General features: G+C 37.7%; 1 protein-coding gene across 1 annotated transcript in view; it reads right to left on the bottom strand.

Moving 5' to 3' along the window:
- Positions 1 to 536: 536 nt before the first annotated feature.
- Positions 537 to 24,198, bottom strand: part of LOC113237831 (cadherin-87A-like) — a 66,089-nt gene continuing 42,427 nt past the window's right edge. The window contains exons 15-37 of the mRNA XM_026474514.1: positions 23,523 to 23,687; positions 21,745 to 21,868; positions 20,401 to 20,592; positions 19,526 to 19,758; positions 19,061 to 19,214; positions 18,759 to 18,956; positions 17,859 to 18,098; positions 17,504 to 17,694; positions 16,832 to 17,018; positions 16,422 to 16,639; positions 15,964 to 16,161; positions 15,727 to 15,883; positions 14,952 to 15,087; positions 13,937 to 14,124; positions 12,107 to 12,283; positions 9,861 to 9,973; positions 8,682 to 8,842; positions 6,588 to 6,745; positions 6,070 to 6,175; positions 5,156 to 5,342; positions 4,190 to 4,303; positions 2,971 to 3,050; positions 537 to 2,161 (exon numbers count right to left, since the gene is read on the bottom strand). Of these exons, the coding sequence (XP_026330299.1) occupies positions 2,973 to 3,050; positions 4,190 to 4,303; positions 5,156 to 5,342; positions 6,070 to 6,175; positions 6,588 to 6,745; positions 8,682 to 8,842; positions 9,861 to 9,973; positions 12,107 to 12,283; positions 13,937 to 14,124; positions 14,952 to 15,087; positions 15,727 to 15,883; positions 15,964 to 16,161; positions 16,422 to 16,639; positions 16,832 to 17,018; positions 17,504 to 17,694; positions 17,859 to 18,098; positions 18,759 to 18,956; positions 19,061 to 19,214; positions 19,526 to 19,758; positions 20,401 to 20,592; positions 21,745 to 21,868; positions 23,523 to 23,687 (3,675 nt within the window). The 3' untranslated portion in view covers positions 537 to 2,161; positions 2,971 to 2,972. The remainder of the gene's footprint in view (positions 2,162 to 2,970; positions 3,051 to 4,189; positions 4,304 to 5,155; positions 5,343 to 6,069; positions 6,176 to 6,587; positions 6,746 to 8,681; positions 8,843 to 9,860; positions 9,974 to 12,106; positions 12,284 to 13,936; positions 14,125 to 14,951; positions 15,088 to 15,726; positions 15,884 to 15,963; positions 16,162 to 16,421; positions 16,640 to 16,831; positions 17,019 to 17,503; positions 17,695 to 17,858; positions 18,099 to 18,758; positions 18,957 to 19,060; positions 19,215 to 19,525; positions 19,759 to 20,400; positions 20,593 to 21,744; positions 21,869 to 23,522; positions 23,688 to 24,198) is intronic.

Genomic DNA, 24,198 nt, shown 5'->3' with positions numbered 1-24,198 from the left:
CCGCGCTAAAAAGTGTCCGAACTTATAGGGCGTTAAAATCGTATACAGAGCGTTATTCACGCTTTAGTCTTCGTTTGTTCGACTGACAGCGAAGCAAGCAAAATTAGACAGTACTGCGATGACATTACAATTTAAATCCAACGTTTTAGCTTTTTCATATTCCTTTACATGTCACTACGTTTAAATAGGTTGACTTGGGACATTTTTTTCGTGGTTTTTGTATTAGACCCGTCGTCGATTTACTTGTAAGTCAATGGTTCTTTCAGTCATTTTAGCAATAATACATTTCTTGGTAGACAAGTTTGTCATGGTACGAATATGAGTAATATTATAACAAGCTTACTGTAAGCTTACATTGAAATAACATTGTTTTTGGAAAGGTTATGGTAGGCCCCCAGAGCGTAGCGAGAGTTTCGAGACACGAGACGCAAAACAACTTTTCTGCCGAGCAAAACATACAACTTTTCACCTCATTACAGAGAGGAAAATGGTAGATGGAAGAAAAACAGTTGAACAACAATAATAAGAATAAAATATACTAACGGATTTAATAATATGCGACAAATTGCGTAGTTGAATGCGTCATTATGTTTTTTTTTTCAACGAAAGAAAATCGAATCAAGTTCGATTTACGATTCAAGTTCGAATTTCAAAAAACGCATTCGAGAAAGAAATTAATTTCGAGCCAGTGAGGTGATAACGTCATTTCCAGAACTCCTTGTCGAAAATTTAAATTTGTAAAACTTTTTCTTCGATGAGAAGAATATTTTTTTTACCACACTAACTACACTCAGGATTCTATTCTTGAATCTTAGGATCCTTCCCTCGCTCAGGTTTCTAATAACTTTGCAGTCTTGCTTAACAAATAACTATTATATTCTCTCCCTTTTAGAATAAAAATGTAAGGTGGCTCGAATTATTTGTCCGGGAGTGTAGTTACGCCATAGCGATCCATGGTATTATGAGTCTTCTAAGATGCTAGTACAGTGGTCACATAGCTTTTTATATATAATAATAAAGGCGAACAAGCTACTTTTATACCCCGAAATAGGTGTTTAACAAAGCAGCTTGTAGCATAGTTATAATAAATAATACGGCCGTCACATTGACGTGCGAGCAACTCTCCGACGGCTATGTATGATCCCATACCAACAAAACCACTATATGACCTCAGTCTTCTTACCATCATTAGTCGGAAGTTTGAAAAGAATTCCCGTCTTTTCACAACATTCAACCTTAAAAACTTAATTGTGAAAATAATGATTACCATCGTCCAATATCGAAGCTTAATCTAATAATCATTATTACACTATTAAACCTCATAAATAAATTAATTCAAGGAATGGCTCAAACGAGATTATTTTACACTTCCATGTCCTAGAAGTTAGTTTAAAAAATTAACGTATGACGTTGTCAATGTATTATTGAGTATTGATGTATGGTAACGTAGTTATAAAATATGCAGTCTTATGAAGCAGTACTGGTGAGTGATTGTTGAGAAATATTGCCATGATAAAAAGACAGATATATAAAAAAGACAATAGCAATGTGGCGGTAAGAAATCGTTGCTCGTATTATCGCCTAGGAGCTTAAACAAATTGCTTGCTCAATTTCATCACGCGTGACAAACTACAGGCCTAACAGAGTTGGTTCCTGAGGTAGCTTCGCGGTGCGAATGGGACAACTGCTGAAGTACACAGTTTTTAACAAAACAAGAATCATCGAAATCGGTTAACAAATGTCGAAGCAATCGCGTAACATGCGGACAAAAACCACTCAAATTGAGAACCTCCTCCTTTTTTCAAGTCGGTTAATAATGAAAACGAAAATAACAAGCACTAATATAAAAAAAAACAGTGCATTGATCCAGTTGCTATATCAGATTAGAGTAGAATTTTCGATTGATCATCTATGATGGAATTAAGGTGCTCTTCTTTTCTTTTCTAGCTTCATTCCAGTGTCACTGTAATTCCAGCCAATGGCAATAACGCGAATAAATCAAATTTAAAACAGTATAGTTAAACAATCACTACACCGAAATGCTTAAAGTCGAACTCATCCTATAACACATTGTCAACATAATTAGGAATGTAGTATATTTACATAATTTGATATATCTATCAATGGAAAACTATACCTGTTTGAACTATAGATGGAATACCTGAAAAATATAGAAAGAAATATATTACATACTGCTTCCGGGAGAGAGCAAGGCACAAGCAGCCAATTATATAGTCTGTCTTTTTGAAGAAAATGACATTTGTAGGGTTGCCAGTTTTCATAAAATTTTAAATAGTTATGTAGTTGTTGTCGATAGTTTTATCGATAGATTGTGAAAGAATAAAATTTTGCCAAAAATGAATACTAAATGCGTTGTCGCCTTCTTTATTCGTATTTTGACAGTTGATCTACCAGTATCGAAATAAATTTTTATTCATATACATTTTATATTAAATTATGTGTATGATTGTCTGTATTAAATTCAAATGAAAAACGAAAATTATGTCTCGCCTTTGTATTTTTCATAAACATAGTTCTAAATACAGTGTATGTATGTATGAACTTACAAAAATTGACAATTCAAATGAACTTGTGCTCAGTAATTGAATTGCCACAGAGGCAGTAAATTTTATAAAGTTTCGTTTTAGATTAAAATTCAAAATTTGTTTTTGGCGCCTTTTTCATTGTTATTGTCATTGTTGTTTGTTTTCCGTTTGGGTCGTAGCTGTACATTGTACAACCGGTAATTAACAGTTCATCTAAACAGTGTACACTGTACACTTGCATACTTACTGTTAAGTACACTTCAATTACAACGTCACTCATTAGCACTCGAATCTCATTGATGCAGTCCGCGACAGTGTTAATCATTTAATTAATGTTTTCATAATTTGACATGAAGCCAAGCTAGCATGTAAACGTTCGCCATAAACTCGATTTAAAGCATGATGTATAAGGACAAAAAAATACCATCAGTGCTGTCCTAACCCTGCTGTTGGTCGCGGCGGTGGCTCCGGCGTATCAGGCGATGGTGGCTTAAATGTGCTGCCCTGGAACAATAATCACGTTACAGCACAAATTTAAAAGATAAGGTGCCTTGCATCTTTGCAATTACAATAACAGGAGATTAAACTTTAAGTTCTATGAACCGTAGAACTAAGTCCAAACTCATGGTACCACGATTTCGTTTAAGGTAAGCGATTTTTTATGGGGAACTGTATACGTTTTTACAATAAGATTCCGGAGCATAATATTAAGAATATCATTTCCGAAATTTAAAACTTACATCAAAATTATGTATAGGTGTTGAAAGTCATATTACAAAATTGATGACTACTTGTTAGATAAAGATGTATGACAAGACGACATGAGTCTAGATTCCAGACAAATATCATTTAAAGTGTATTCCATAGCATTTAAGTTTATTTGAAAAGAGCATTCACTAGCTCGTTCTTCTCAGGAAAGTCGGCACAATGAACGAGCAGTAGCTTAAAAAATTACGCCGGTAAAACCTATGAAATAAATTATTATTTGACTTTGACTATGACCGGCAACGTATTTGCGATGGAAGGTACACTTACTTTGATTTAAATGTGTGTCATCTATGATTTTTTAACTGCCTCTGTGGCCGAACGGTTCCATGCCGGACTGACACGCAGAGGTCCCAGGTTCGATTCCCGGGCCGGGAGAAATATTTGTATGGCCTACATTTATTTCTCTCGTGAGTTTGGGTGTAATTTGTGGTTGTCTATGTGTGTGTCAATGGCACCCGTAACACAGGGTTTCCCTAGTGCGGGGCTATGTCGAGTGTGTGCGTTATTATTATTATTTTATTTTTTTTCGAACGGCTGAGTTGGTTGGCTAATAATTTTCAAAAATTATAATTTATGATTATTAAAAATTATTATAATGATGGACAACTCACACTTGACCAAACAAGTGACTATGCCATTATATTTTTATTCTTACTCAGTTACTTTTATTACTTTATTTATAGCATTTACTCATTACGTAACGTACTTTCGACATCAGTTTAAAGTTGAATATCTCTTATATTTATGAAATAATCGCCTGTGCACTCTTAACGATTACACCATAGAGTGTTGTGTCCTTAATTTGGCCTGCATACTACTTTACCTAAAAGACACAACATAGTGTTACAGGTGTTAGACGTCAATATATAGATTACCTGGAACCCCATGGCAGATTCTAAGGGTGTAGGAGAATCGCCCCCAAGAGTGGCGTAGTCCCCAAACCGCTCGACCGCGCGGTTGCCTTGTATAGTTGCGTACGTATTGTCAGTCTAGAAATAAGATATAATTAATTGCTGAATGAAATAATTGTAGTACTATGGGTGGTGCTTGGCTATTTCTATTCTATCTCTATGGTTTTTTGTTTTGTAGCGGTTGTTAACGTTGTGTTTGTTGTCGTGGATTGTTAACAAATAATCTTTATTTACACACACATCACAACCCTTCTATGATGTGTTCAAAAACCGCAAATTACGACCAGCATAAAGATAATCTGTTTTGTTAGAACAAATTTCTTATTAATGAAAATGTTATTATTGCTTAATAATAACATCAAATTCGATTTTATATTTTGAACATCTCTGAAAAACAAAACAATTTTGTTCGACCTCAATTCTAATATCAGTCGAGATGAAGTTTCATTCGAAATGTAATGTCAATAGCAAACAATATTGACGAATTTCACACGTTATTTGATATCGAACGATATGATAGTTGACGCCGGCGTTTGTCTATGAATTAAATAAAAACTACGGTTGTGTGACATGCGTGAGAAAAGTTTTTATTTGCCGCCATTTCGCCAGTCGTAACATGCAGTTTCTGAACACACCATAGAGAGCTTACAGTGTATAGTTAAAGCAGTATGTGTAACTGTACATAATTAGGAATATATAAACCCACACTCGTATTTTAATGCCTTTCATTATACATATAACTGTCACATAAACTACTATTAAATATTGGTTGTGTTTCGTTATTTTAATTTACTCGTAGAAAAAGTTATGTGTGCAATCATTATTATAATTAGGTCTTAAATCTCGTACCTTCACGACTTTAAGAACCCTCATTATGCAACGATTGCATAAAATGCTATTTTAATAAAACTTTAAAGTCTAAGGTCTTACCAATACCGGTTCACTGTTAGGTTCAGCCTGATCTCCAAACACGTTCATAGTGAGCTCCTGCTCCTCATAAGGCCGGAGTTTGGTTTCCAGCCACAGTGGGTTCTCAGTGGTGCTCAGCTCTTCGAGGATGCGCCTTCGAGCAAGACTGTCGCCTTTACTGGATTGCATTGAAGGCGCTGCGATGACCCTGAAGAATAACAAGGTTCTGACGTTTGGAAGATAGCTTATGTAAACGCCAGTCTTTAAAAAACACAAGGCTTACTTGACTAATCTCTGTATCATCTTTAGGGTCCTTGACAAAGTCGTTTATAATCAAGTTTAAACCTTTTTAAATGATTTATTTTGCCTACATACACACGGTGTTCTCAAGAGTTGGCAAATTACACATAATAATATATCGACCCCTCCTACGTAAAGTATCGTATGTCGAAAGTGCCAAGTTTACAGGGGAGCGTTTTAAACTTCTGAATTCACTGAAATAAGCATAATACGTGACTTTAGCACTTTTCAGTTTTATTCGGCAAAGCTCGTTAATCACATAGAATATTATAAAATTCTAGATATCGGTTAGATGATCTATAATGATCTATTAGATGATCACTCTATGTGAGTACCGAGTGAATTCAGAACTTTAAAATACTCCCCTGTAAACTTGGCAATTTCGACTTACGATCCTTTACGTAGGAGGGGTCGATATGTGAAATTTTAAAACTCTTCCATTTAAAAGTCCATAGAACCTGAAATGGCTTTGGTTGGTTCCGCATAACAGTGAAAGTGTTAAAAAGGAAAAATATACAGTAAAATTGAGGATTTAAAGTGATTTGGTGATATACGGTGTGAAAAAAACGAACACTTTCTCAAAGAGCTTTACTGCTCTCGAAACTGTTGCGTTTGCAAGATAACTAGATATTTACCAATGTTTGAGGCATGCACAGACGACGATAAAAGTTACAATTCCAGTGAATAAAACAATGAGCAAGGCAATCAGCGCTGCCAGGGCGGGGTCGAATGCATCAGGGGCTGGAACAAGAACAAATTCCATCTCATATTATAATGTAGAACGGCTGCTTTTAAATTAAGACGTCGATAGCGTTCAATTCCTTAAAGCAGCATGGAGCAATACTTCACCACTCTGGCCCAATATGTATTTTCAATAACTCGGGACGAAATTAAATTATTAAATGAATCATACATTAGTGACGCCATAACTAGTTAAAAATAAAACTTATGGCGCCAAAATAATGCAAAATTACATAATACAACGTGCAATATGTAATGCTGCTCGTTTAATTATTTTTCCATTGAATACAAATAAAAAATCATACAAAACATGCTTTAATGCAATGTAACGTGAACTATATCGTTTTCCCGTACATTGCTAATTCTTTAATTCAGTCTAGTAATCTATCTATAAGGTTTCTGTAGAATATACCTTTAGAAGTAGAACTGGCGGCAATGAGGGTTTCGACTCCAAACTCCTGGTAGACGTCCTTCAGCTCGTCGTACTTGGAGTCAATAGTTTCAAGAACTTTCTCCACGGGTAGCACCTGATACGTCGATGGGTCTACGGCGTGCAGGTGGATTTCACACCTACAAGTGGTTGAGAAAGTCAAATTACGTACAAAATTACGATTTACGACTAGAAAAACAAAAAGCTCGAAGGACCATGTTTAATACCATTCTTTATGTGGAGGCTGGTTGGTATTGAAGATTCAACAATAAAATGGCACCAAAGTAATTATGAAATATTTATTTTGCCATCTTGTAATGCGAGTAATGGCGTACACGCAGGAAAACTGATGTATGATTTATGTAGCCAACTTAACGGTTATTGTTGGAATTGCTAACAAGTAATATAAAATAAGAGTATACAAAAAATAATAGGCTACATTTAAATAAAGTTTTAAAGAACTCAAAACATCTGATCGACGCGTGCAGGAAATTCCACAGATTATTTTTTTTCTTATACATTACGTTTGAGTTATTGCAAGGGGAGGGATGAATTTTAAATTATTTATTTTTTACCACCGCCGTAAAATATCGTAAACCCTTATTTAATTTGCGGTATTTACAACCTATTTGTGAGGAGTGTTTAAGAAATATTGAAAGATATGGTTCTGATAAGAATATTTACAATAGTAATTTATAATTAACAGAATATGCCAAGGTTTTATTATTATTTTACGCAGGCAACACGGTTTTTTTTTCTCCTTTCTCTAGGAAACACTTGTACAAAGGTTCAATTTTATGATATTTTTGGAAATACAGTCCATTGATTTAAATGCAACTTGCATTTTATTTATACAACGAGAGAATACCAAAACTTTTAACCCTATCACTTTTGCACACGAAAATGATGAAATGCATATACGCATCTAATTGGTCAGCACAAAAAAAACCAATCAAAATCGAGCATCCGTGGCCCCATAACTAGTAAAAAAATACGCTAATGGCGCCAAGATAATGACAATTTCAATATCTCGGGACGTAATTAAGTGAATCATGCATTAGTGGCGCCATAACTAGTTAAAAGTAAAACTTAAAAATTACATAAATCGCAACGAAAATAAGTGAATAATGCAGTAAAGTGAATAATATATATATATATATATATATATATATATATATATATATAACCGGCGTTACCGACAAGTTCAATGCGGCTGTGGGCTTGCACCGAGTATCGGCGGATCGGCTTTAAGCCCCTATCTGTTTCTCCTGATTATGGATGCTCTAACATCGGACATACAGGAGGAGGCAACCTGGTGCATGCTGTACGCCGACGACATTATACTTGTCGGGAATGATGCACTTGAGATCCACAGCAGACTGCCAAAATAGCAGGTAAGACTGGAGAGCGTCAGGTTGAGGATTAGCCGGTCAAAAACCGAACAGCTTTTCCTCGACTTTTCCTCCAGTGTTACCAATACTGCGGTAGATGGTGTATCCCTACCAGTATGTTCCGATTTTCGGTACCTCGGTTCGTTAATACAGAGGGACGGCGAGATAGACCGGGACGTTAAGAATAGAATAAGTGCAGGATGCCCCTTAAGCTAAAGGGGAATATATACAAGACCGTGATTAGACCCGTCATGTTGTATGGATCAGAATGTTGGGCGATGAAAAGGGAGGATGAACGAACTGTGCATGTAGCGGCAATGCGAATGTTGAGATGGATACGTGGAGTGACGAGAAAGGATAAGATAAGGAATGAGTACATCAGGGGAAGTGGCGCCAGTGACGGAAAAGATGAGGAGTAATATGTTAGCGTGGTATGGACATGTCATGCGGAGGGAAGAATGTGATGTAACGAGAAGAGTGCTAGGTACGAATGTGGACGGAGAAAGGAAGGCCAAAGAAAAGATGGATTCTGTGAAAGATGACATGGATAAGAAACGTGTGAGTATAAAACGGCTGATAGGGGAGAATGGAACGAAAATACATGTTGTACCGACCCCACCTAGCGTGGGATAAGGACAGGAAGAAGAAGATATATATATAATGACAGGTTTATGTATATTCTTACCAATCATCGTATCTTCTGTCAGCCTGAACATGAGGCAACCTTCTGCCGAGCACCAACAACGCTTGTCCCGCATGGGCCAGTCTCTTAAGGACCGGGGTCGGGGCCTGGCAGTCGCGAGACACCACCATGCGAATCAAGGATGTGCGGTCGATTACCCATACCTGGAATTGAGACATGGCCGTACTCGTCAGCGAATAAATATGCTTATGCTAGCCAACGTTAATTAAAGTTGTCCTAATTCTCACACAAAGTCACAAAATTATCGTAAAAATTGATACGTTCCGAAAAAAAAAACAATACGAATGTGCAGCCTGCGACAAGAATGTATTATAATTATAACTTTTTTATAAAAAAAACCGAGCTCAAAAGTTCGTGGAATAGATGTACTATTTGCCAGGTTTTATTGAAATCGGTTACTGGAAAGTGCGCGAAACCGGATTCACCCCTAGTTTGCCACTCCTAGAGATGGAATATTTTCTTCTAATTTAAATGGGAAAAACTGAGGTACCCTCTTTTCAACAAAAAATAATCACCAAAATCTGTTCACAAATAAAAAACAAGTAATCGCATAAAATACACGAATTGAGAACCTCTTTTTTGAAGTCGGTTAAAAATTATAATAATAACGGTACTGCTCGATCGATAAGGCACGTATCGTTCACCGGTTCTTGAATCTGAGTTTCGCTATTTTGAACTTTCTTATTATAAACAACAACTTACAAATAAGGCACACGCCTTGTATCGGGTGCGGGTCCCATGAACACATACGTAGACAGCCACAAATTACACCCAAACTCACATCCATCACACACAAATATTTAATCGAACCCGAGACATCTGCATCGCAGACCAGCATGGTAACTGTTCGGCCACGGAGGCAGTTAAATTAATTTAGGGGAGAAGCGCGTGTCTCATTAAAAAACTCAAAATTATTTTTAGTCTATAAAAGATAAGAGTATAAAACAAACAAGACAAATAAAGTGGACTAAGTAGGTCCCAGTATAATTATTAACATTCCTTAATGGTCAAATTGCACGTGAATAGATCAGTGAACAAGACTCGGGGTAATAACCAAGAACGCTGCTGCCATTCTAATTACTTTTTTACGATTTTTGAATGTTTAAAACACATATTGATAAAAAGGAACTACCTTAATAAAAATAAGAGCGAGGTACTTACATAAACTTGTGCTTTAGCTTGTCTATGAGGCGGCGCTATTTCTTGAGCAATGATATCCAGAACAAACCGGTCTTGGTTGTATTCTGACATGTATTGGGCGGTTGTCAAGACACCTGGAAAAACACATATTATACATTATTTTTAAAAGGCACTTTTAAGACTCTTAATTACAGTACCGGCACGCTATGATGGCCGTTTTGACAGATTAGAATAGTGAGGTCAAATCAGGTCCAATCTCAATTGAGTATCGAAAAAAATAACATAATCTCGGTACAGAGTACTAAAAAAACCAACCTCAAAAGTAAGTGGAATTACGTCTATTTGCTAAGTTTTATTGAAATATCCCCTAGTTCGCCACTATACAGGACTTGACACTGGAGATATAAATATCGGTTCTCACTACTCAAAGTATATTGAGAGAAAAACGCCTTGAATTGGAGAAATAGCAAAATCAACCATTAAAGTAATTGCTCCTAAATTAAAGTTAGGCGCTATTTATAAAAATGAATCTTCATGCGTGAACAGCCACCCTTAGAGGTGGATGATTTTCTTCAAAATTAAATGGGACCACTATGGAGATACCCTCTTTCTAACAAAAAAATAATCATGAAAATCGGTTCACAAACACCGGAGTTATCGCGTAACATACATACAAAAAAAAAGAACATACAGACGAATTGAGAACCTCTTCCTTTTTGAAGTCGGTTAAAAAAATATAATCAACTGCAAGTCGCATCTATAAGATTTTATATTTATAACTAGTATTGCAAGGGGTAGCCAATGAAAAAGTTTTAATCAGACGAAAATAGAAATGTTTCCATAATATATCGTCAGTTCGCAACTGCTTTGTTTTGGTAGGTAGAAGTTGTGCTGGCCAACGATCCCCTAAGTGACGATCGTATTAGATTTCATGTTTAAAAATTTCGAAAAGCAAATGCCGAGTTGTGTCGTAAAATTATAAATTCCATAAATTGAACTGCAAGTGGCTATTGACAATAATGTACAGCAATTAGCTCCTTCAAGGTAGTTATAAATTAATATGAAACTTGATGAGCGGACAAACGTCAAAACGGCCATCACAGCGTAGATACTATAGTTACAGATTTCTTATTGAAATATAACTTTTTACTTTCCTGGTTACAAACTCCGTGGTCATGACTTGATTAGCCAGCTGCAGTTGACCGATTTAAGAACAGATATCTGTCTAGGCTCTTTTGCTGTCATTAGCCCTGTTTATACAGTCATTGTATTGCTCGTGATCAGGAGCGTACAGAAGTGCACATGGGAAAGCCTGCACGCGCAATCCTGTTTGAATTTTTTTAGCTAGCGTTCTTTCGTGCGCGATTGTTCGTGTTCGTATTTATTACAACGGAAAGAGTGTCCATATAAAGGCTTAATAGTGCAGCATAGACCGCGCGAAACTGACGGGTGTTGGAGTGCACGATTACAACGTCTTTACACGCACGCTAAATCGCGCAAGATTGCTGTATCATACATAATGATAGTCATTCAACTTGCTGCAAGAAAGCTGCGTTAGGTACCATTGTAACTTTTTTTCGATAAACCACCCTCATTGTACGCACACGGGAAATTGTGTTCGGGAAAAAAGTTCCATTTTCGAGTGAACCATTTTTTTTTATTATTATTAATACAAAGATCGAATACTCAGAAAAAATTCCCTCGATCCGGCCGGAGTCGAACCGACGTCTTCTAGCATACCGTGCCAGACGCTATGCCAACTAAGCTGCGGAACGAACCAGCGGATCTCACGAATTTTTCTATGTGTTTGTTGTCTTATCTTTGTGTTTGGTTTTTCAATGAATTTTTAGCCTTAGCGCCATCTATGACAAATCTATGAAAGTATTTCGTCACCCAGTTAGATACCTTTACAGCTACCAACCACGGAGAGATGTCGCTATTTACTGTACATTGTTGTTTTTTGCAAATAGTTAATAATCTAGCAAACACGGTAGATGGAACTAAGATGGAACTAATGATTTTTATGCTATAATGCGCAAAGAGAATGCCTCATCGCTGCGGACCCCGTCCGAATCTCATCTTGATGACATTTCTACTTTAATAGGTTTGGACAGCATAGATACTAGCTATAAATATCTTATGTGAACGTATTCGGTCATGGCTACCAACTCTTATTTGAGTTGGCGCTGATGCTCTCGAAGATGACTGATGTTGCCGATCTTTATAGCTAATGGCGGACGGTGAAAAGACTACAGACAAGCACTTACCATCCTGACTGATGTTGAAAGGTGAAGGGACAACACTCCCGCTGGACACAGAAGCCCCGAACTTGTACAAGTTCGAAGCAGCGACCATGTATACCAAGGTACCATTTTCTTCTAGGTCGGGGTCCTCAGCAGTTATTGTTATTATAGGCTCGTTGATGCGCGCCGTATATTTTATTCCTGGGAATATATATGTTTGATGTATATGTTTACTTCGTAGGTAAGTTAATTACACTAACACATTCTGAAAATCATCACATTGCTGAAAAATAGTCATTGGTAAGGTCGTTTCCCTTGAGAAGAACTCTCTTTGTAAGACATTTGTTCAAATTTATCATTGAGGATATTTATTTCAAATATTGTTCTTATAAGTTTTATGCTGATCAAACTTATAGATCGAGTTCCGAATTCCGAAATCCGTAGACGAACTAGGTCCAGGACACAGGAGATCGGATTGAGTTTAAAATGGAGGTAAGCGGGACACGTTGCGAGACGTGATGAATACAGGCGGTGTAAGGCGATAATCGAATGGTGGCCAAGAAATAGATATAGAAACGTCAGACGTCCTGTAGCGAGATGGGTGGACGGCATTGTCAAAGTTGCGGGCAGTAGATGGTTGAGACTAGCACAGGATCGTGGTGGATGGCACAAACTACAGTAGGCCTATACCCAGCAGTGGGTGAAGACGGGCTGTGAATGATGATGATTGTTCTTATTCATTTCGCAAGTAACAGGCTAAAGTCTCTTTCACTGAACTGGAGTATCTCAGTTGTATATAAATCACGCGCCGTACAACACACTGACAACGCTTCTCCGTGCGGGAGTGTACCACACTCGCTTATCACACGGAAAGTGTGGCGATACGCAAGATATGGCACACTGCGCTCCGCAATAGATTTGTGCCTGCTTGGTCTTTAGAGGAAGCGATCCCTACCTATGTGACGCGGGACCGCAATACCGCTGCCCTCATGCGGAGCAAACCAAGATGTTGACGCAGATCTGCGTCTCCATTACCACCGTGTGACTACGTCGTCCCGCACACCATAGCGTGACGCGGACCAGTGTGACCATCGCCTAAGGTCACAAACCATACTGCCTAGTCATAAGTTGGAACCTGACATGGTTAAACGGTTCACTACCATGGATTTGTGTCATCCAAGTACGCAGAAAATATAATGAACCTTTTAACGCCCAGTTACATGAGGAGAAAGTTTTCGCGCGGCCGTCGCGCGGCGACCGGACCGCCCAGGTATCACTCCTTCATGTACATTAATGGCGAATCTGAATTCTATTTACTAGGCAACAACATCTAAATTCCTCTGAATGATACAAGCGCGTGGCGATCACACCTTCATATAAATTAATGGCGAATATTCTATTTACTAGGCAACAAGATTTAAATTCCCCTGAATAATATAACCGCGCGGCCGCCGCGCGGGCCGCCGCGTAGGCAAATTTAAGCCAGTCTCGCCCACGTGCCCGGGACGCTCATTTAAGTTAAAACGTAATAGCTAAACGAATTATTAATTGTATACAAGGTGCTGATAAACGATTCTTCCTTCTGAATAGAGCCACCACATGTAGTTCTAAGAGATTAGCATTCAATAGCTCCAAGCAATCTCGCCTCGTCTATCAGAGATTGTGGGATGCCACAACACGTTTTTCATCACAACACAACAGTTCTTAATCACGAACACGCCACTTCTAAGTAGAAGAAAGAGTCAAGAATCTTGGTCCTCATCTTTTAAAGTCAGCGGTTTGTCAATTCCATTGGTATTATAGAAATTTATGAATTAACCGTATTGAGACAGTCTTCATTTTGGGAAAACTTACCAGCGTAGTATACTTTCTGCTGAAATTTAGGCTCGTTATCATTCTCGTCCAATATCCGGACAGTGACGAATGAGACGTCGTGAGTGTTGTCGGTCGTATTGTCTATGGAGTTGAGCAGCGCCGCTGCGTTCTCGACAATTGGATTGTTGCTGGCGTAAATTGTAAAGGAATATTCTGCTTGGGACTCTCTGTAAGAAACAATTCGAAATTTAAACCATCATCTTTGCAAAGCGCGGGTCTTCTTTATGGAAAGACACCGTTAGCAATACCTGTCGTTAAACATTCTCAAATTTATTCATAGATTAATATCGCCACAGAGATTTGAACCGTCCCTATATTCCCGCAAGTTCCTCTGGTGGTACTAAAAGGACTTTAATTTTCAGTTAGTACAACTGGTAAGTACCACTATTGGTACTAATAGGAATTCTATTCCCATTTGTACCACAGTACGAAATGATGATTCAACGTGACATCAATGAGTGGTCAATTGAAAAGCATCCGTTCTACCACTACGCAGATTAGGCTCGGGTTAACTCAGATACAGAGTTTTGGTCTACGGGTGTTGTTCGAAGGCAGGTTTATTCGCATTTATTATATTCCAAAATTAAATTCCTCTTCAGTGGTATATTTTTAAATGCCTCCTTCCTGTGTGAAACCTCTTTTATGGTACATTTTTAACTGCCTCTGTGGCCGAAAAGTTACCACGCTAGACTGCCACGCGGAGGTCCCGGGTTCGATTCCCATACCAGGAGAAATATTTGTATGGCATACAGTTATATAACTACATAACTGCCTCCGTGGCCGAACGGTTACCATGCCGGACTGCCACGCAGAGGTCCCAGGTTCGATTCCCGGGCCGGAAGAAATGTTTGTATGGCTTACATTTATTTCTCTCGTGAGTTTGGGTGTAATTTGTGGTTGTCTATGTGTGTGTCCATGGCACCCGCGATACAGGGTCACCCTAGAGCGGGGTTATGAGTGTGTGCGTTATTATATATGGAATATCTAGTCATACCTATCAAAGCTGACATTAGCTTTAATAACACCAGACTTCTTTCCGAGAGTGAAGGCACCATCCTTGTTGCCTTCGAGAATATGATAATACACTGTTCCGTGGTCACCTGAATCCTTGTCTGTAGCTTTTACAGAGCCTAGAAGAGAAAGAGCATAACTTTAGAGAGGCTACCGTTTTGGTTCAAGCTCAGCACAAAGATTTACAGACACTTATATTTTATAATTAAAAAAAAAGATCAACGTTTTGTCACCTAATGTTAAGCGACACTATGTGACATACGCATCTTTTTTAAAAAAGCCTTGAACCTTGAATAACCTCAAATTGTAGTTTCAGGATGATAATGGTACGCACCGATAGGTACAAAGCACTTCGAGCAAATGACTGGTATAACAACGGCATAAAATTGAAGTGTTCAAGAACTTCTGGTTTACTGGTGGAACGGTGAGGATGCAAGTAAATCGTGGTTATACTTTTTTTTATAGTATAAGTGCCGGAACAAACAAGTCATGTGCCTGGTTATAAGTGATACGCCTGTCCATAATAGTTGCAGCTTCACTAAGAGTTTTAAGCCGGAAAAATCTGAGGGGCAGTACCACTCCGTCTGTCACCCTGTGACATAAGTTGTTACCCTTGAAAACAGGAACGCAGTAAAGCTCACAGTTATTACTGCTTGGCGACAGAAATAGGTAAGTTGAGGCAGTACCTTCCTGGTACGAACTCTTCTACAAGGAGCGTAATTGCTACTAAAACTATACTAATTTTATCAAGAGATTACCAATAATAATTCCAGGAGCAAGGTTCTCCTTTACGGTGAACTGATAGCGTTTGAAAGCAAATTGCGGCGCATTGTCGTCTTCGTCAACTAGCACTACTGAGAGCAGTCTGAGACTCTCGTGAGCTGGAGTACCGTTGTCTACAGCTGCTATCACCAGCTGTGAAGAAGTTAAGTCACCAGTTTTACTAATGATCTTAAAAAGGCGTCTGGAAGGAATGATCGTAGTTAAATACGTACCTGATAATCAGACTTATGTTCCCGATCTAACAAAGTCTTAGTTCTGAGTTCTCCCGTATCCTTGTCAAGGCTAAATTCAGCAGTTTCCTCAACGTTTTGGTTATCAACTTTGAGGTAGTACGATACTCGACCGTTGTCACCCTTATCTTGGTCAGTTGCTTTGATTGTTGTTATTAAGTAGTCTGCTTGTGCTGCGTTCTGGGATTGTAAAACATTTATTCTTAATTTAGGACGAAAGCAATATTACCATGCAAATATTTCGCATATTTGATGTGTATTAAGTGTATTAAGAATAAGCATTTCAATTCAGTACACTTGAGACATTTTTTTGACGTCGACTAGCAATATATGGCTGGCTTAGTGGTTGATAGGAACTACTTGACTATCTATCTATATAAACTGGTCTTATAAAGAAAGGTTTAACTAGGACATTTTGCTTTATCCTTTCAGTTACTAACCTCAGGGATTTCCAGCTGCCTCAACTCAATAGGCGGTTCAATAAACACAGGGCTATGTCTATTGACACTTTGTACGTAGATGTCCACTTTAGCAGTGTCGGTGTGAGGTCCTCTGCCCTCTAGGTCAGTGGCTGACACTGTTAGATGGTAGGTCAAATTGCCTGTTACGTTGAGAACTGGATAGATAATGCCGTTTAAGGGGTCCACTCTGAATGTACCTGTATGACAGATTTATTGTTAGGTGAGATTTCGATTTCCAGATCTCTTTTGAGTCCAGGATTATCAGTCCTGCCATAGATATGACTAACTTTATACCGTTAACCATTTACATTGCATTTAATAGTATTTTCGCTTACTTGATTTATTTTTGATGAATTATTATGGTCAAGTTATACGCATAATTTTCTTACCAGGTTGGCTTTGTTCCTCAACTTTATATTGCACTCTCCCATTGATGCCCTCATCTTTATCTTCAGCCAGTACTTGTAATATGGCCGCAGGTGGATCAAGTTTCAAGTTCTCGGCTATAGTACTCTTGTAAACTTTCTGAGTGAACTTTGGTAAATTGTCGTTTATGTCTTGTACTTTTACATGGATCTAATAAAAAAAAAAGATAATTATTAATATTGGAGTCAGGACAAATATTCATCAATTTTAGATCTTGTGAGGTTTGTCGTATTTTCTAAGATACCATTCTGTCTAAAAGCAACAATTAGCCTAATTAAGAGAACGTTGCCTCCTATGGAAGAAGTCCTAAGTGCGATCCCTCCAAAGACCACGGTGAGTTTTTGAATCACGTGTCGTTTTGTGTACTTTTTATATGTGTTTTGATAGCAAAGGAAAAATTCGTGGCGACACCTGCATACCGAAGAAGGTTTGGTGCAGTGGTATTATGTTAATTATATTTTAAACAGTCTACTTAAAGGAGATCTGACACAGTCTGTTCAGGCAGTGTTAGTATTTTAAACAAGAGTACAAAAGTTCTTGAGGGTGATGCCACACTCAACCTAGCAATTAATTTCAATTCATAGATTCCTGCAATTTCGAGTGAGTATAATTATGAAATCGACGACACTACTTACAGGTACGCTTGTCGACTTCCTAACATTCGTCGGAGCGTTATCAGAAGCCACAACTCTGAGCCAAATGTCACTGACACTTTCTCGGTCAATGACAGCTCCTTCTGCGACGTATACCACTCCAGTCAGGGGGTCAATGGTGAATAAAGAAGCTTGTTCACCGGAAAGACTGTAGCGTACTTCGCCGTATTCACCTAATGGAAAGGAATACAAATATCACTTAGTTATAAGACCCGCAAATTTGTCTTCTGCTATCCTTTAAATTTGAATATGTTTTTATCTCTTCTTATTAGGTTTTCAGTACTAACACTTTTTATGTAGCACTTCGTTAAATAGCAATATTACTCATAGTACTGACCTTCATCCTTATCAACGGCGGTAACAGTAACAACTCTAGTTCCCCCTAGAGAATGCTCTGCAATACTCGCATCATACGCTGACTGTATAAACTCTGGTTCCTCATCATTAACATTCAGAATGTCCACTATTACATCCGCTGTGGAGGATAGCTGAGGAACTCCAGAATCGTAAGCTATTAGTGTAAATTTAATGCTTTTGATTTTTTCATAATCTATACGTTGTGTTGTTTTCACTACTCCTGTAAATACAAAACATAGCAATGTAGATTTCATGACAGCATTTGACTTCGTTACTTACATTGTATTTATTATTTAAACGCTTAATATATTTAAAATTGATTGTTGTGTATATTTATTACTCAAACTGTTTATTTTGGATATAAAAAAGAATAAAAACGTAAATTCGCTTACTTCCAAGTATAATACAAGCTTTAAAATTATTAGACTGCCACAGGGATCCATTCTTTGACCTTAAACTTTGATTGAATTGAAGCCGTGGTAACCTAATGGTTTGACCTACTGCCTCTCAAGCAGAAGGTCGTGGGTTCGAATCCGGGCTCGCACCTCTGAATTTCTCGGTATTTATGTGCGAAATCTAATTTGAAATTTACCATGAGCTTTTCGGTGAACGAAAACATCGTGATGAAACCTGCACGTTATAAAAGGTTCATAACCCTCAGAAAACGTGTGAAGTCCCCAACCCGCATTGGGCCAGCGTGGCGGACTATGGCCTAAACCCTCGACTGAAAGGAGACCCGTGCCCAGCAGTAGGACATATAAATGGGTTGATGATGATGATGAAACTTTGATTTAATAGCCCATAATGATATTATGCTAGGTGCTTAATATAGAATAAAATATTAAGAACCTAATAAAACTTAAAACAACCGAAGACTTACCAGTAACATTATCAATTTGGAAATAAGGGTTAGGTGGGTGAATGACAATGTCAGATATAGCTGACTCTTTGTCGGTTGCGGTGTAAGTATTAAGCACAGTACCAACTGGTTGTTCTTCTACCAATTTCTCTTTATATAACGGTTGAGAAAACACCGGCGCGTGACGATTCACGTCCACTATTGTTACTATAAGTTCTCCTGTAAGAAACATTATTTACCAATTTAAAAATGTGCAATTTAGAGTATTTTTTTATTTTAAAAAATGAAATCAAAATTTCAAAAAAATCACTGTTAAAGTGTACCTTCAGCCTGTTGCAGCGCAGGCGCAGAAGTATCTAAAACAGTGACTGGCAGAGTCAATACAGCTGCTTTGCTTCTATCCAGTTTCTGCGACACGACGACATTGCCGTTTGATAAAACTGTGAACCACGTGTAGAATATGCCTTCATCTGTTACCTGTGAACAATATGAAACACGTAAGTACTTGATGTCAAGCTAAAGTATTATTAATAGGACATATTTGACCCATATCGTCATTGAACCAGTTTACCGTAAAACTATGAGACGAGGAACAAAATTCGAGGGGGAAAGGGTTACAATTGCGACAGTAATCCGAGACCATTTAGTAAATTTGGGAAATGTTCTTGGCAAAACTCCGGAGTGAATTCTGTTACTCTGGTATTCATAGTACACCAGATAGTTTGTGTAGTTGTTAGGCACATATTTTATTGGTATAAGGACGAAAAAATATTACAAACTACACTTACCTCTTTTCCATTCTTATCAACAGCAGTAATGGGTCTTGCAGACATGCCAAATATGAGCTGAGACTCGTCGACGACGTCCGGGTCTTCAGCCATTAGCTTGTGTATCACTGTTCCAACTTCGGCGTCAGCAGACACTTCCGCCCTTTGCGTTGTCGGTGTGAAATACGGTCGCTTGTCGTTAACGTTTATTACGTGTACTGTTAGTTCTGTAGTGCCGGTTAAGGAAGGCATTCCTAAAAATTAAATATAAAATTAATAACGGTGAAAGCACAAAGAACACAAAAGAATATTGTCAATTTTAAACTACTGCCCTAAACAGCAGCGAAACGCTCGCCAAAGGTCACAGAAAGTAGGCTTGAAAGTACGATTTGCACCAGTTAACTTGTACTAAGTACCAAATATCAAATTATTATAAGTCCCTTTCCATTTGATCATCGTAGCCCAACCACTACTGTCACTGGTTACCAGCACTAATTATTTGTTATACTAATAACTAATTTTGCTAATAAACACACATCAAAGCTATTTAGGGATGAAGCACGTTTTTGACAATGACTGAAAATTAGGTTTTACAATTAATTCTATTTTAACATCAATGGACATTTTTTGGTAAATTTCATTTTTAAATTCAAATTATGAAATTAAGTAACAAAACCATTGGTGTTAAAAAGAATTAATAAAAAATCTAATTTTCAGCAATTGTCAAGAACGAGGCCAACTGTCAAACAAGAATAAAGAAAACAAAACAATTTCGGCAATACTTTTTACAATCTTTCGATAAAATTGTCGACAACTAAACTGCAAACTGCAAATGTTATTTTACTCCGTTTTAAAAAAGGCATACTAGAATACATAATTAATTAATAATACGCCACCTGAATCTGTAGCGACGATTTGTATTCTATAAGTATCCTTCTTATCGTAGTCCAGTTGTGATGAGACAGTGACCACTCCGGTAAGTTTGTCGATCTGGAACGCATCGTAGGCGCCCTTTTTTATAGCATACTTAATTTCCGCATTAACGCCGCTGTCTTTGTCAGTTGCTCGAACTGCTGCCACTTCGGTTCCTGAACAGAAATCATAATCGTTTATTTGATTCAACACTTGAAGAAATAAACAACAGTTACAGTTTAGTAACTATTATTTCTTTCTTCAAGTATATCAAACGATGGTGATAGGAGAAAAAAGGTCTGCTGTTTCACAACGCCGATTATATTTTCATACAACCATGTTCAAAAAAAGAAAGTTCAATTTGAAATTCACCTTGAGCTTTTCGGTGAAAGAAAGCATAGTGAAGTTCCCAACCTGCATCGGGCCAGCGTGGCGGACTATATGGCCTAAACCGTCGCCTGAAAGGATACCCGTACTCAACGGTGGGACGTATTGATGATGATGTTAAAACAAGAAATACTCATCGCGTGCAACTTAGTTATGTTACTTAATTATAACTTTTTTTTAGCAGTTTATTATCATCTAAACGGGATAAAGAGATTTTCGTTTTTTTTTAGCGAAGTAAATAAAAAAAACTTACGTCTGAGACTCATTCAGTTATTGTTTTCTTAATTTTTTTTAGTGCAGAGTAATATAAGTTAGTACAGATTTATTATATCAATATAGTTAGACCCCATAAGTTCGTGACTAATAGACTCGAATTAACAATTAGTATTGCCGATATATGTAGTGAATATACCTAATTATTAACTAGGTAATAATAAATTTGGACACGCAATGTCAAATACCTTGGTTACCTAAAAAGTACCTGTCCAAAATATAGCATTTTAAGTGCTTTTAATATGTTTTTTTAAATAAATCTTCAATATTATTCTAGTTAGTGAATTAATGAAAAATATACTATTATATCGATATAAATATGTAATGGACATGTGTAATTATTAGGATTCTATTAATAGAATTATAGACAACGCGAATCGCGTTAGAGTTTTCGCTATGTTGCCGCTCTGACCACGTAACTTGATAGTACGAGCAAGTGATGGGTAACCCTGCCACTTCACGCACACATTTGCGCGTGTGCAAATAGCGCCTTGCTGTATGTAGTAGTACAACAACAACAACATTCGACCGTTCTATGGAGTATCCGGGGTGTGTGGCCACTGCTACTAAATCCGTCACTGTTAGAACCGCCATTTGTGTCTTCTCAGATACGAATTCACTGCAATTGAATCCATTCTCTAATTAAGAATGACATAGTGGGTACTTACCATAGGGAGCGTTTTCAGAAATATTAGCATCATAAACTTCCGAATCGAACACAGGTGCGTGATTGTTCACATCCCGCACAGATATTTCTACTTTGCAGGTCGCATTGTGGATGCCGTCTGTTGCCTGAAAGGGATACAAATATTTTATAATCATAATTTATTTCATATCTTTGTCCATATATGGTTAATATTACAGGTGATCTTGACTAGTGTTAGTATTACATACATGGTTGTAAGCAATCGCGACCAGTACGCGAGCTCTCCTATGGTTCTGGTTCTCCGTGTTAGTTACAAGTTAGGGCTGTCACGCAGGCGTCGCAATCACAGAACAATAAATACAGTAGAAGTGTAAGCACTTCTACTGTATTTATTGTTCTTGTTTGCGTGGTACGTGTGCCAATATGACGCAAAATTCTAGTTACACAGTCCGCCATTTTCTCTTTGTACGTTATAATATAACTTCGAAAATCGTAGGAAAATGTCTTATTTTGCTACTTTGGAGTAGAAAAATTATGGTCGCCATTGACTTACAATTATATGGACGTCGGGTCCGAGCTAAAAAGTGTTCGAACTTATAGGGCGTTAAATCGTATACAGAGCGTCATTCACGCTTTAGTCTTCGTTTGTTTCTTCTGACAGCGAAGCAAGCAAAATTAGACAGTACTGCGATGACATTACAATTTAAATTCAACGTTTTAGCTTTTTCATATTCCTTTACATGTCACTACGTTTAAATAGGTTGACTTGAGACATTTTTTTAGTGGTTTTGTATTAGACCCGTCGTCCATTTATTTGTAAGTCAATGATGGTCGCACTTGTAATATTAGCTATGGTGCTGCTTTACGTCATCGTTAAATCTTACTTTATTTAATTTTCAATTTTCTGTTTATCGTAATTTTTTGTTATAAGAAACTAAAGTAACGGTATGCAAGAGGAATACAATGAATAGCGACATCTCTAGCCAGGGCTCGTAGCTGTAAAGGTATGTAACTGGGTGACGAAATATCATAAATTTACCATAGATGGCGCTACGGCTAAAAAGTCGTTGAAAAACCAAATACAAAGATATGACGCAAGCACATAGGAAATTCGTGAGGTCCGCTGGTTCGTGCCGTGGCTTAGTTGCTATAGCGTCTGGCACGGTATGCTAGAAGACGTCGGTTCGAATCCGGCCGGATCGAAGGATGTTTTTCTGAGTGCTCGATCTTTGTATTAATAATTATAACTAAAGTAAATCTTATACCGATGCAATATGATCGTTTCTTTTTTAGATAACCAAATAAACATCCCGAATTCGTCGTGTTTCAGCTATTGATCGCTAGATGTCAGTACATTGATTGAAATTTCAATATGAAATCAAAACATCGTAACTTGCAATAACAAGTATTGAATATTCAACGATAAATGCCAACGGGCTAAAGTTTAAATAATATTAACAGTCCAGAATTTGTTATTTCTTTTTAAAATTTGAAACTACGACTAATCATTATCAAGATTTTATAGTTTTTCAAATTGTTTACGTGTACGAATGTTTGAGTTTTATCAACAGCGGTTCTGATTGTAATCGAGGCTTAGTTAGGAACTTCCATTATTTTTTTCTTCTGTAGGCCCATCACACTTTTTGCTCCTTGTCGCCATTTATGAGAGACCGAAGAGACTTACTTAAATCCTTGTGATGAGACCAAGACGTTAAAAACGTACAGAACTAAATCCTTACCTTAGAGAGATACTTGTGCATAACAATACAATGTATAAATAAGTGTGCGTCCAAAACTTACCAACACAGTAAGTTCAAATCGATGGTTCTGCGCTGAACCAAAATCAGCGTTTTCAGTCTTGATGGAGAGTCGGCCTGAGAGAGGGTCGATCCAGAAAGGATGTTCTTCGGGTGCGATGATGGAATAACGGAGGTCTGATGAAGCATCGATGTCGCGGGCTTGAACCTAAGTGGAAATTCAAAATTGTCCAAATTTATAACTATGTATATTGTGCAGGTAAATACTTTTTCTTATGTGCGTCATTGTAACAAAATATCACAACCTACTTTGACTCGTAGTCATTCATTTCATTCATTCATTATCGTCATTTCAACGGAAATACGTCCACTGCTGGACATAAACCTCGTGCAAAGATCGCCACAATGATCGGTTTTGTGTATGCTTCTGTGCAGCGGATTCTAGCAACATTCACCGGGTACACCGAGCCACCTCGTAGGTGGTCTGCCCGCCCTGCGTTTTCCGGTACGCGGTAACTACTCAAGAACTTTTTGGCCCCATTGGATACCTGATCTACGATCAATGTACCCCGCCCAATGCTACTTCAATTTTGTTATACTTTGGACTATGTCCACATGACAAATATAATTAAAGTAAATCTTAATACTAAACATTAAGGTCCAAAATGTTCTTCACTCAGCATTTGATGGGTTGTGCACGCAAAACAACCCGATACTGA

This window comes from Hyposmocoma kahamanoa, unplaced genomic scaffold, assembly GCF_003589595.1.
Source record: "Hyposmocoma kahamanoa isolate Upper Pololo Valley unplaced genomic scaffold, ASM358959v1 94, whole genome shotgun sequence".
Taxonomy (NCBI): domain Eukaryota; kingdom Metazoa; phylum Arthropoda; class Insecta; order Lepidoptera; family Cosmopterigidae; genus Hyposmocoma; species Hyposmocoma kahamanoa.
The sequence above is the reverse complement of the archived record's forward strand: the minus strand, read 5'-3'. Positions and strand labels throughout refer to the sequence as shown.